This window comes from Macroventuria anomochaeta, assembly GCF_010093625.1.
Source record: "Macroventuria anomochaeta strain CBS 525.71 unplaced genomic scaffold BU25scaffold_11, whole genome shotgun sequence".
In the NCBI taxonomy this organism is placed as follows: domain Eukaryota; kingdom Fungi; phylum Ascomycota; class Dothideomycetes; order Pleosporales; family Didymellaceae; genus Macroventuria; species Macroventuria anomochaeta.
The window spans coordinates 319,434-331,446 of NW_022985372.1; the positions used below are offsets into that span (position 1 = coordinate 319,434).

A 12,013-nucleotide genomic window follows, 5' to 3' on the forward strand; every position below is an offset into this window, starting at 1 on the left:
CTTCCCTGCATTGTTTGGCATTTCCCCCGTGTTCTTGCCTCCACCCGAGACATGCCGACCGCGAATGTTTTATCGTTACAGTGCTGTCTACAGCAAACTCAACACTCAGTCACTCCGGCGCCACGGCTCAAGTCCACCCACCATCCCTGCCCGCCTCCAAAGGCCAGGACTTGGAAGGCAAATGCAGTTCTGAATTATTCAATGGATGCGGTGACTATTCTGTATAACCTGGCGAGGCGTCGCCTCGCTGACCATGCCCTGAGGTTGTTCCTGCCTTACCAAGGTACTAATATTGAACATTGCATCACCCTCCCATACCTCGCTTCTGAACCGATACAGTGTTTGCAAGGTACTAGTCATCGTCAGCAACCTAGCACGACCTTAACTCCGCTACAGTCTGTCGAAGAAAGCGACCGTTCTACGCAGCAGCTGGCTCTGTCATTGCCTCCCAACCATGGTTACCAAGGTTGCAGCAAGTGCAGGAGCACCAGAGCCAGTGCCATTCTCACTATGGTAGTTGCAATGCTACGTTCTTTGGCACCGTTTTCAATATTTTCCGGCTTCCTATCCCTTCGTATACCCAACCATGGTACGCGCTTTATCGGAACCATATCTTGTTTACATCCCTTCCGGAGCATCTCGTACTATTCGATATCGGCTATTATGGGTATTGGACTACGACCGAAGCACAGGCTGAAACGACCCGAGCGATTCGAGCAAGATGGGATCGGTTCAGGTCCACAGTCGCCCACAACTGCGTTGCCCAGTGACTTCGAACAGTCAGACAGTTCCAGCTCAGATATATTTATTTGCTCTCCTCCTGAGCCATACTTATCGACCATCCTCAGGACTTGTACTACGTTGCTGGATTCACCGCCGCCGTGTCGTAAGCGTCAGAAACAAACCAGCAGAGACAATATGGGGTGAGTACCCTTTGACCGCCTTCTCGCGAGCTATTCTGTTTCTACGATCTCTGAATCCGAAGAGGCGTCCTTTTCCAAACAGTATGATTTATTGACCATTTCACAGGTATCTCGACATGCCCCCTGAGTGGGCTAAGATTCACGCTGAAGGCGCACGTACGACATCAACAACTCTCCAAGCAGCAGCTTTCCCCTCGTTGTCACTGGATCAGCCACGTCAACCTGCCGCTGCTCAGGCACCTTGCGTGGCCTCTAACATTGTCGATCTTACAGAACCGGAAGAGGAGGAAGACGATCTTGAGTGGATACCTTCAACTTCGACACACATTGATGCTCCCAACGTTCTTAGCGAAGATTCCAGGAAGGCTATCGAGTATCACGTTGGGCACTATACTCCAGAAGACGGGCCTACCGGAGACGCAGTCCGAGCTGAACGTTCGCGTATGATCAAGGCTGGCGTCCTCCCAAAACCCAAACACCCCCGTAAGCCGAGCAAGACTAACCCTGACTATGAGTATTACATTCTCCTTCAAATTCGAGTGCGGGAGCTCTTGGAGAAAAAGCGGGAGCTCGAGGTCAAGCTCCGTTTCTCTAGAGACACAGATCACGCACTCCGCACCGCACTCAAAGCATCATCCACCAAACCACTCTCAACTCTCCCAGCAACCAAGGAATCCATACAGCTCCTCAAGAAAGAGATCATGTTGTTAACCCAAAGGATTTGGTCGGACAAACACCAAGACGAACACGCCGCCAAAGCTCGACAAGACTTCCTCACCAAACACCCAAAGCTCAAGGAGCCAGAGACCAAGTACGCATTTCGACGTGGCGCGGAAGATGCGTTCCTTCCTACCTTTGGACATCATGACGACCTCGATTGGAAAGCTATGCAAGCCATAGCGAAGAAAACCCAGACGCAGACTGAAGGCAGACGGCCTTACTCCGTAGCTGAGTGGCCTCGTCTGGACCGTAAAGAGGTCTTGCCTGGACCGGTCGTCGACATGGAGGGGACAGACTTCTACACAGAGATTACTGATAACCTCCGATACCTCGGCGGCTGCGTGAAACCAGAATCGCGCCTTCAGTGAAGGTATGGGAGGGCTTTGAAGTACACAAGGACGTGAATTGTTGGCCACCTTGTATTAGTAACCTCGGAGACCGTTGATAGACTCATCTGTAGCAAAATCTAATTTCTCTGTTTCTGATATTGGGTCTGCTCATTTGTTGCGGCGATACAAAAAGGCCGACCTTTCTGATCCTCGGGTCCTAAAGGTTATGTACAGCGCAACATCATTGAATACCTCCCAGCTCCGTCTTTAAGATTCCCAACTTTGTAAACTGCGAGACACGATTTCCACGTGTGTAACTTTGGATCTGCATTCTAGGTCATATGTGAGGCTTTCCACTACCCACAAAGTTGTTCTTCAGGGCCAAAGAGCTATATCTCATCATCGTTCCAGTCATCAAGGGGGGTCAGCAACTTGTGAAAGTCACCGATACAGGTGATGGACGAATGCAAACAAAAAACAAAAATCTCTTCGTGATGCCAATACTCTGACTGCCCCACGCCCTCTGTCAACACCAGACTCCACTACGACGCTGAGATGAAGTTCCTGAAGAAAACGTCTGGCCACAGAATCTAGCTCTACTCCATGTTCGATTGGTCACGTCCCTGGTATATGCCCCCACAGAGGCCTAGTCTGACTGCGTTGACATCGTGGATACAGACCCACGACTCGATGGCACTGACAACTTCCAGATACTTCAAGGCTGTCGCGTCCAGAATCGGGCCTAGCGGGGACGTGGCGCGGGAGAGCTTGGAATTATACGGTATTTGGTTTGTTTGAAGTGTTCGAGCAACATGGCACGCTCCAGGTGGGTTGGAGAGAGCTTGAACTCACCGTCGTTGATGCTTTGTATCCATCATGAGACTGCCTGAAGGGGGTGACTTTTTGTCCATTGCTTCTGTGCCTCGCGAAGTCTGTCGATGTTGTAGCTCATGTATGGTGGTTGGGCATCGGATCCTGCAATGTAGTTCAATTCAAGCAGTTGAGACTTTTCGATCAAAGGCATCGTTGATTGAAATGCTCTCTGGTTTTCAAGGGAAGGGACGGGAACAAGCGTCCTCGCTCGACGCACGCGCAGGTTTATAGTCTTCAACGGTTCGAGGTTGATAGAATCAATTGATGCCGCAGTCTGTACGCTAGGTATACCGTCCAAACGCCATGCTGTGTCCCCAAACCTTCCTATAATTCTGCAATTGTCGAGTCTTGCTTCTTTCCCAATATTCCATCCATGCATTCATAAGCCCCTTACAATCCCAACAGCATCCGCGCCGGATCTGTCTTCTCATCGTTGCCCTTGTTCGGGCCCACGGGGCTCGTTGCGGCAAAGAAGAGCACTTTGATTGCGATAGCAAAGCCAGCGTGCAGCGCCAGAACGACGACAAGCAGGATCTTGGAGGTCTTTGCTTCGGTGGTCGAGAGTACGGGGTACAAGTTTCGTAGCAGGAAGGTTGCGGAGAAGGCGAGGCCGAGGGCGACGAAAGTGTAGTTGAGAACTGGGTGTGGTTAGCACTAGGAAGAAAAGGCGTCGAGGGAGGATGTTGAGGGTTGCAAACCCCATGGGGGGATGTTCGACTTACTCGAGATTGGACTCCAGCTCACCAGCGCAACGACAATCCAGACTAGATTCGCGTACCCATACAAACACGCGCACTCCAAAAGGTTCGCACTCTCACTCCCATACCACTTCAACACGCCCCAAAGCCCCACAGGCACCAGCCCCGTATACCCATACACCAGCCCCGCGGCACCACTCAGCAACTTGAAGTCATACGCAAAGTGCTCCTTGCCCTGGTGCGCAAGGTACTGGTTAATCGTCCCCGTCAAAAACAGTATAACGACCACGGTCGTCGCGATCCACACCGGCCCGTAGAGGTCCGGATTTCCCTCCAGCACATCGAGGAAGTTGGCGCGCGGGTAGATGGTGGCCGTGCAGCGGCGCAGGACTTCAGCGGAATCGACGTCGAAGGCTTGCGCGTAGAAGGAGAGCGTCCAGAGGAGGTGTTTGCGAGAACCGCTGGAGGAGGCTGTCGCGGGCTGGGGGAGGAAGGAGGAAGAGTCGGGTTGAACCTTTGCACCGCGGGAGGGGGTGGTTTCGAAGTCTGGTCAGATTGTTAGCTGTGAGGTATAGAAGGTTGGTGGACTACTTACTGGAGCTGTGGAATTCGAGGTCCTCTTGCAGATCGGTGTGGCCTAGGTCGCCCTGGGGCGGTGTAAGCTGCGGTCTTGTAGTTGCTGTAACTTCAAGAGATGTGTCTCACCTCCTGATCAACGTCTACGACGACATCGTAGCCTCTGTTTGCCATGGCGAGTGTGTTTGGAGCTCGGCTTGTGGTGAGCTTGCTGCAGCTTTACGTGCCAGATTGCGCTTGCGCGTTGACGTTGCTGCGCGTTTCGGAAGAGTCCAAGCTCCCATTGGCTACACACTCAGCAGCCCTGCGACCAACATCCCTTGCAAGTCGAGAGCATTTGCAATAAAGAAGGCCTTGATTAAAGTAAGGGTATGCTGTGTAAGGAACCTGAAAGCTGAAATTATCGCAACACGCTCGCAGTTAAGAACCAGACATAGACAGCCAAGCACACGCGTCCAGAAAGCGACAGTTGAACCTCTTGTCGCAAAAACACAATATTGATATTTCCAAGGAATATGAGGCCATCTACCAGTCCACGGATCTACTTGAACCATCTAGACATTAGGTTAGACCACATCACACAACACTACCCCATCACCGCATCTACGGCGCAGGCTCATCCTGGGGAATGAGCGGCTCCACGTTCCAGATGCTCTCCGCGTACTCATCAATACACCTGTCACTGGTAAAGAAGCCCATACGGGCGACCGTCAGGATAGTCTTCGTCGTCCACTCCTCCGTATTCTTGTAGCTCTCGTCAATGGACTCCTGGGTTTTGATGTACGAGTCGAAGTCGTCAGAGACAAGGTAGTAGTCGCCGTGGTCGACGATGCCATTCAGCAGAGCAGAGAAGCGCTCGGCATCGCCGAATGTGCCCTTGTGGATGTGGTCGAAGACATTGGCAAGCTGAGGCTCGAGCTCGTAGTGCTTGTACAAGTGGGCGTGGCGAAGATCCTCGACGTCTTCGGACAGGTTGCCGAAGAGGAAGATGTTCTCCTCGCCGATCTCGCGGGTGATCTCGATGTTGGCACCATCGCAGGTACCAATGATGAGACCACCGTTGAGGCAGAACTTCATGTTACTTGTACCACTGGCCTCGGTACCGGCGGTGGAGATGTGCTCGCTGATGTCGCTAGCAGGTGTGATGATCTCGGCCTTGCTGACGTTGTAGTCCTCCAAGAAGATGACCTTGAGCAGGTCACCGATATCTTTGTCATTGTTGACAACATCACCGACCTTGTTAATGAGGTGGATGACGGTCTTAGCCATCCAGTATCCGGGTGCAGCTTTGCCGCCGAAGATAGACACACGAGGAGCAAGCTTCTTCCTCTCCTCTGGCGACATGGCCTTGATCTGGAGGTAGCGGTGGATAACACCGAAGATGTTCAGTTGCTGGCGCTTGTACTCGTGGATACGCTTGACCTGAACATCGAAGAGTGCAGCTGGATTGACTGTGACATTGTTGTGCTCCTTGATGTGCTGGGCGAGGCGGACTTTGTTTGCGTACTTGATCTCGCGGAACTCCTTCCTGAACTCCTTGTCGTCGACGTAGGCCTCGAGCTTGTGCAGCAGAGTAAGATCCTTCAAGAAATCGTATCCACCAAGCTTGGACGCAATAAGCTCAGAGAGCCTGGGGTTGGCCTGGTGCAACCATCTGCGGGGTGTGATACCGTTGGTGACGTTTGTGAACTTGTCGGGTCCGTAGATCTTGACAAAGTCCTTGAAGATGGTGGTCTTGATCAGATCAGAGTGCAGCTCGGCCACACCGTTGACCTTGTGGGAACCAATCAGAGCAAGGTAAGCCATGCGGACCATCTTTGGTTGCGACTCCTCGATAATTGATACGCGGCCGAGCATCTCGCGGTCGTTGGGGAAATTACGCTCAACAAATTGGAGGAAATTCAAGTTTATGTCGTAAATTATTTGCTTGGAGGTCTGTTAGTTGTCGTTGTTCACGCCTCATCAGGTATACTCACGAGGTGGCGGGGAAGGAGGTGCTGCATCAGAGGAACAGACCACTTCTCAAGCGCCTCAGGAAGGACGGTGTGGTTTGTGTAACCGAAAGTGTTCTGGACAACTGCACAGTGTTAGTCGTTGCAAAACGCTGAGTACCTCCAAGCGACTTACTGTTCCACGCATCATCCCAGTCCAAACCCTCGATGTCGACCAAAATTCTCTGAAGCTCAGGAATGGCCAGGGTTGGGTGAGTGTCGTTAAGCTGAATGGCGACCTGGTTGGGGAACTCCTTCCAGGCGCGCTTGCTCTTCTTGAAACGGCGAACGATGTCGTAGAGCGAGGCAGCGCACCAGAAGTACTGCTGTTTGAGACGAAGCTCCTTACCGCGCTCGAGGTTGTCGTTGGGGTACAGAACGGCGGAGATGGTCTCAGCGCGCTGCTGGTCTGCTACTGAGCTCTCGTACTCGCCAGAGTTGAACTTCTGGAAGTCAAACTCGCCGCTGGCAGCCTTGCTGCCCCAAAGACGGAGGTTGTTGCAAGTGCCAGTCTTGTAGCCAGGAACTGGAACATCATAAGCCACAGCCTGGACAATCTCGCCGCCTTCCCAAGAAGACTGCTGCTTTCCCTCATCGTCTTGCCAGCGGTTTACGTGGCCGTAGAACTGAATGTCGACTGTGATGTCGTGTCTCTGAAACTCCCACGGATTGAAGTCGAGCCAGTAGTCTGGGACTTCCACCTGGTATCCGTCGATGATCTCCTGTTTGAAGATACCGTATCTGTATCGCAGACCGTAACCCCAGGCTGGGTAGTTCAGGGAGGCCATCGAATCGAGGAAGCAAGCGGCGAGACGTCCAAGACCACCGTTACCAAGAGCAGCGTCGTGCTCCTGAGCAACTACATCTTCCATACGGAAACCAAGGTCGGCAAGACCCTCTGCACATGTGTCAGCGGGGCCAATGGCTGTTTCCTGGCGGATGACACTTACTGGTAGCGACGTCTTTTTGTTCGACGTTAAGCATAGCATTGTCTAGAGCACGTCCCATCAAAAACTCGAGAGACAGGTCTATGTGGTCAGCCACTTCCACTTATACTGTGTTTCAAGACATCTTACAGTATACGCGCTTCTGGTCAGCAAAGGTCTGGCTCTGCTGTGTCTTGTTCCAGTCCAGAACCAAGCGATCCCTGAACGCCAGGGCGGTTCCAGCATACGCAGCTGACTCATCGCAGTTGAACAGCGAGCGCGCGAGGGTAGTCTCAATATGACGAACAGCCTCCTTGTTGAATTCATCTGATGTGGAGAAAGGCTTGGGCATCTATTGTCTTATCAGTACCCCACATTGTGCAATGAAGCTACCCCGCAATCAAGGTACTCCAAGGACCGATTGACTTACGAACTTCCTCCAAGCTTCACGCTGAGGCTCTGGAATGCTGTTTTCAACAGCCTTGATCTCGCCGGGGCCGAAACCGGTCACGGTCCTCTTGTGCTTGGGGCGAGTGAAGTTCGCAGGTCCAACAGGACCCTTCAGGTCAGCGAGCGGGGCGCTCGTGGAGGGACGGCGCTCGCGCGGCGAAGGGGTAGCAGTCGCCATCTTGGGGATGTCAATTGCAGAGAAAGGAGAATTGCTAAGTGAATGTCGGTGTCGCACAGGAGAGGGAGGAGTTGAGGGACGAATTGTGGAGGAGAGGAGGTGTATGTTTAGGAAGCGCCGGAAGCTTAGGAAGGAAGATCTAAGCTTAGCAAGCCTATATGCCCGCTTGGTGGTGCGAGTGTTTACAATCAGGGAAGAGGATGGCAACAGATGTTTACGCCGCAGGAACAAGAGCTTCGGGCAAGCAAGCAGCAGGAGCGAAGCACGACCACAGGTCAATTAACATCAGGAGATACTGACGACTGCAATCGAACGCGGGGAGGCGATCGAGGCTGACAGCTAGCAACAGCTCAACAGCTGTTGAGCTGCAGCTTGATGCACGCGGTTGGTGAAGCGCATGGGGTTAGTGGGGTAGCCAGACCTCACGCCAACCAAACTTCGAGCGCAAAGCGGCTGGCTAACTCGGCTGGGAGCGCGTCCAATGCGCTTGTGGCATCTTGAGAATTCCTAAGTGTGTGCTAAAGGGTTTCATACACAACGAGGCGGTGACTTTGAAAGGCCAGAAGTCGGTGGTGTGATGGAGGGGAAGGACTGTGACGTCGGCGGACACTGAACGTGGAGGAAAGCTCGGGCGGCTCTGGGCATGAAAACCGCAGGACTGATTCGTGTACCTTGTGTCAGCCTTGCACACATGGTCAAGTCAAGAAGTGTTTTCTGCGTACGTGTCAAGACGTGCTGCATACATGCGAAATGATAGATATGTGTATGATTGTGCGATGTTGCGCTACAATAATGCTAGATGGTGCCATGACAACGGCTACCATGTGTGCAAGAGGGTATCGTGCCAACAATACAAGAGATGAGACCGCTGGGTTCGATCCTCCAAGCTAAATTACGCCCATAGACTCCTTAAAGCTGATGCTGCTGAAATGCTGGATGACTGAGAATGCTAAAACAATGTGGGTATCGTAAGCGCTGCAAGAGAAGCGAAGCCAACGCTGAAACGTGAAGGCGATGCAAAACACGGAAACACCACGCCGCACCTATGGACTAGGTCCTGGTGTCTGAACGCCATTCTTCCACATTGCTGTGCCGGACAGATCGATGGAGAAGTTACGGCGACGGCTGGTCTTGATGATAGTGTCATTCTCATTCGTCAGAACTGGTGGCGCAGGCAACGCCTTGGTACGCTGCATGTCTCGCAGCATGCTCTCCATCATGCCTTCGGTGATGCGGCAGAGACCGTAGTCCATGTCTTGAAGGATCAATCGCTTTGTGGCTTCGAGTTCCTGGATGGTGAACTGGTTACGGCTTATGCCAACTGCCCAGTAGTGGGCAGAACGACGGGTGTCACTGAAGAAACCATGTGCGAGAGACAAGGCAGCGAGGACAAGGACGTCTGGGCTGACGGATGCCTGATGACATGTGTCGGTCTTCATGAAAAACTTGAGATCCTTGGCATAGTTAGACGGCAGCAAGGTCTCCCGCCATGTAGCAGCGAAGCGGTACGACAAGGCATCAAGGATGCAGGCAGCGAAGGCAACGACCTCGTCTGGCAGGCATGATCGTTCCAGAAATCCGCGGATGCCAGGCACAAAAGGTCGGGTTGTGGAGATATTCAACGGGACGAGGTTGGCGAGATGGGTCGCATGTGCTAAAGATAGTAGTTAGCATTCGTGTCCAATAATGAGTGTGGCGAGTAGGGCAAGCATTGACGAGAAAACTCATCGATCGACAGGAACACCGTGCAATGTGGGTTCGAAGAGAAAAGGAGATTGGACTGCAATGACGTCGCCTAAAGTCGGTTCGTGCTAGCATACAGGGGAACGTTGCTCAGCCGAGCAAGTCCCACATGCCCAAGACCAGCAACAAACTTGTCTCTGAGTGGAAATGTTGCACGTGTAATTGTGCGATATTAGATTGTTGGCAAACTAACCTTGTAGCTCAGGAGCAAGTTCATGCAGATCTGACGTTGTTGATATTGGCTTCTCGATTATGGTGTGCTCCCTTGCTGGAGGAGGGGTAGGCAAGTTGGACAGCGAGCCGCATGTTGCAAAGTAAAGGTCCAATTCTTCGTCGGTCATATCGCTGGTGGTCGAGAAAGCTGGCGAGAGTTCCATCTTGAAAGTAATTTTGATGCTGCTTCTCGGTTTGGAGTCGCAGAAATGCTGGTCGCGATTCAGGGCTTCTTGTACAGCGAAGGTTGGTGTGGTGTTGCTCGAAAGATCATTCCAGTTTCGTTTGTCGAACCGTAGATTGAAGGATCGAAACGTCGTGGTGGCTTGAGAACAGTTGGGGAAAGGAGAAGAACAAAAGGCCTGACGACGAGGGCATCCACAGCACTATATACTACTGTCCCAAAAAGACGACAGTGTTCGAATCGGTGAAGCGGCTGACGGTGCGCTCACTAGCTCCGTGTGGCTCCTTAACCCGTAGCGGTCTCCCTGCCGCAACACCAAGCCCTACCTGAACACCTAGCGCGCTAGGCAGTGCAGTAGGGGGCATGCAAGCGAAAATTGAATATTCGGGCGGTAGCCGCACCGTCAGACGTGCCGCACGCAATTGTGGATGCCCAGGAGTTTGCGAGGCCCGCAGGGTGAAAGATGGTGGACGAACTGCATTGGACCTTCCTCTCCCGGTAGCCAGATATGCAGCAACCCGCATAGGAATGCTCTTGCCATGGCGCGATCTCATATACAACGACGCAAAAGCAATCCATCTAACTTGATGATCCCCCAGATCTACATTCCAATCTGCTATTGTACGGAATACCGGTACAAGGTTTGATTGTTTTGCTGTAAAGCTTCGCCTAAGGCCGCCCGTCCCGTCCGTCGGTGGCTGAAGGGTCTTGAAGACATCGATGACAATGTCCGCCAAACACATGCTCACTTGCACACCATCAAATCTACACACGCTGGAAAGACGGCTGAGGAATGTTTCACATCACGAAGTGGTCCCTTCAGCATCTTCGTCGACACCATCACGCCACCCACACACCTACCGCATCCTCCACGCGAACATAGCAACCAGCGAACAGCTCCGAGTCTTCAACGCACTCACCGCCAATTCACATCAGAACTGCCTCCGTGCGGCGGTGCAGCGGCGTCTGTGAATCGCGGAACGAGTGCGTATACGGGGCTCGGGCGCATCGTACATCCGTACGCACCTCCTCTGACCAGCACACACCTCCCTACCAAGCCGCCAAAGGCTACGTACCCGCCTGCTAACCTTCAAGTTGACGTTATCCACACGCACATTCTCGCGCCATTCCGCAAAGGCAACATGGACATGATGTTTCCAGGTGCATGGCGAGTCGTGAGAAGAGCTCGTAGGATTCGTGCTGAGGGATTCGTGCTGAGGGGATCGTGCTTCGCTTCAGTGTTCCGAGATCCTTTAGATGCATGTGAGATGTGCTGGCCCATATTGACAGACCCATCGCACTAGTAAGAAGGCAGCGCAGAAACACAGCAGCCGTGAGAGTGAGGTCGCTTGAGCTTGCGTCCTGGCAGGGGCGTCCTATAAACGTGCAGTGGATCCAGGAACGGCAAATGCACACCGAGCACGTGGACGTCGACATTGGCCTTCCGAGATCCTGCAATGTTCTGCAGGGTGTATTGAAAGTCGCATTGTGATGTCTGCCTTTCAAAAACGTAGGAAACCATGAGATACTTCCACAGAAGTAAGGACCTCAGTCTGCGTCTGCATGTCGGCAAAACTCACTTCCCAGCTCCACTCCAGTCGTTCCGCCCACATTGCAAACCCACAACCGCCCCCATGCTGTGGAGACCTGTTGAGCATCTCGAAGCTTTCGATGCTGTGATCGTGATGTGATGATCGATCCTCCTCTGCAAAGCCTTGCAAATCTGTCGAACCTTCAGTCCGACCAGGGCAGCAGTTCCAAACAACCCAAAGGTCTGACAGGCGCCTCTCACATCATCATGTTGACACACGATGCTGGCGCCATCTGTCAGTCTTTCGGTCGATTCGAGATGCAAGTGGACGCAAGCATTTCGTTTGTGGGGGCTAGCAAGACATAGGCGAAATGCCTCACCTCGACACTACCATCACGGCACTTGCACATAGTTTACACGTAACGTAGCCACGAGACACCGTACTTCGCTCTAGCAAATCATGCCCATCGTCCACAAACCAGCACTTTGTAAGACGTTCGCCAAACAACCGGGCGTCAACAACGGTAGCGAGCGCAGCTGAAATGCCAGCCTCCACAGCCGCACATGCGTATGAGCCGGCGAACATGTGAAAAGTGGGTGCGGCTAAACGCCTACTCTTGCCATTTTATGGTTGCTGTTTGTGGCATATTGAGGTCAAAATAACATATTCAGTTGCAA

At 52.7% G+C, this 12,013-nt stretch overlaps 6 protein-coding genes across 6 annotated transcripts; 1 reads left to right on the forward strand and 5 right to left on the reverse strand.

The window, feature by feature from the left end:
• Positions 1–201: 201 nt before the first annotated feature.
• On the forward strand, positions 202–2,011 carry BU25DRAFT_420431 (uncharacterized protein; the record flags this gene model as incomplete). Its single annotated transcript, XM_033708013.1, has 4 exons — positions 202–349; positions 397–589; positions 693–923; positions 1,030–2,011. 4 exons carry the CDS (start codon positions 202–204, stop codon positions 2,009–2,011), a joined length of 1,554 nt encoding a protein of 517 aa, XP_033563199.1.
• A 1,121-nt stretch (positions 2,012–3,132) lies between these two features.
• BU25DRAFT_409489 (Yip1 domain-containing family) lies at positions 3,133–4,331 on the reverse strand. Its single transcript, XM_033706067.1, has 4 exons — positions 4,249–4,331; positions 4,139–4,190; positions 3,568–4,089; positions 3,133–3,483 (listed from the first exon to the last, which is right to left on the reverse strand). The coding sequence occupies exons 1-4, from the start codon at positions 4,291–4,293 to the stop codon at positions 3,236–3,238; spliced, it is 867 nt and encodes a 288-aa protein (XP_033563200.1). The 5' UTR covers positions 4,294–4,331; the 3' UTR covers positions 3,133–3,235.
• Positions 4,332–4,722: 391 nt separating this feature from the next.
• Positions 4,723–7,664, reverse strand: BU25DRAFT_430343 (glycosyltransferase family 35 protein; the record flags this gene model as incomplete). Its single annotated transcript, XM_033708596.1, has 6 exons — positions 4,723–6,045; positions 6,096–6,196; positions 6,247–7,008; positions 7,061–7,138; positions 7,187–7,388; positions 7,467–7,664. 6 exons carry the CDS (start codon positions 7,662–7,664, stop codon positions 4,723–4,725), a joined length of 2,664 nt encoding a protein of 887 aa, XP_033563201.1.
• A 748-nt stretch (positions 7,665–8,412) lies between these two features.
• Positions 8,413–9,958, reverse strand: BU25DRAFT_390015 (uncharacterized protein). Its single transcript, XM_033704545.1, has 2 exons — positions 9,601–9,958; positions 8,413–9,318 (listed from the first exon to the last, which is right to left on the reverse strand). The coding sequence occupies exons 1-2, from the start codon at positions 9,782–9,784 to the stop codon at positions 8,708–8,710; spliced, it is 795 nt and encodes a 264-aa protein (XP_033563202.1). The 5' UTR covers positions 9,785–9,958; the 3' UTR covers positions 8,413–8,707.
• Positions 9,899–10,726, reverse strand: BU25DRAFT_25446 (uncharacterized protein). The gene has a single exon (XM_033701648.1). It carries the CDS (start codon positions 10,545–10,547, stop codon positions 10,014–10,016), a length of 534 nt encoding a protein of 177 aa, XP_033563203.1. The 5' UTR covers positions 10,548–10,726; the 3' UTR covers positions 9,899–10,013.
• BU25DRAFT_420435 (uncharacterized protein) lies at positions 10,721–11,921 on the reverse strand (the record flags this gene model as incomplete). The annotated part of the gene is made up of 4 exons (XM_033708014.1): positions 10,721–10,884; positions 10,920–11,266; positions 11,385–11,687; positions 11,815–11,921. The coding sequence occupies 4 exons, from the start codon at positions 11,919–11,921 to the stop codon at positions 10,721–10,723; spliced, it is 921 nt and encodes a 306-aa protein (XP_033563204.1).
• Positions 11,922–12,013: the final 92 nt, after the last annotated feature.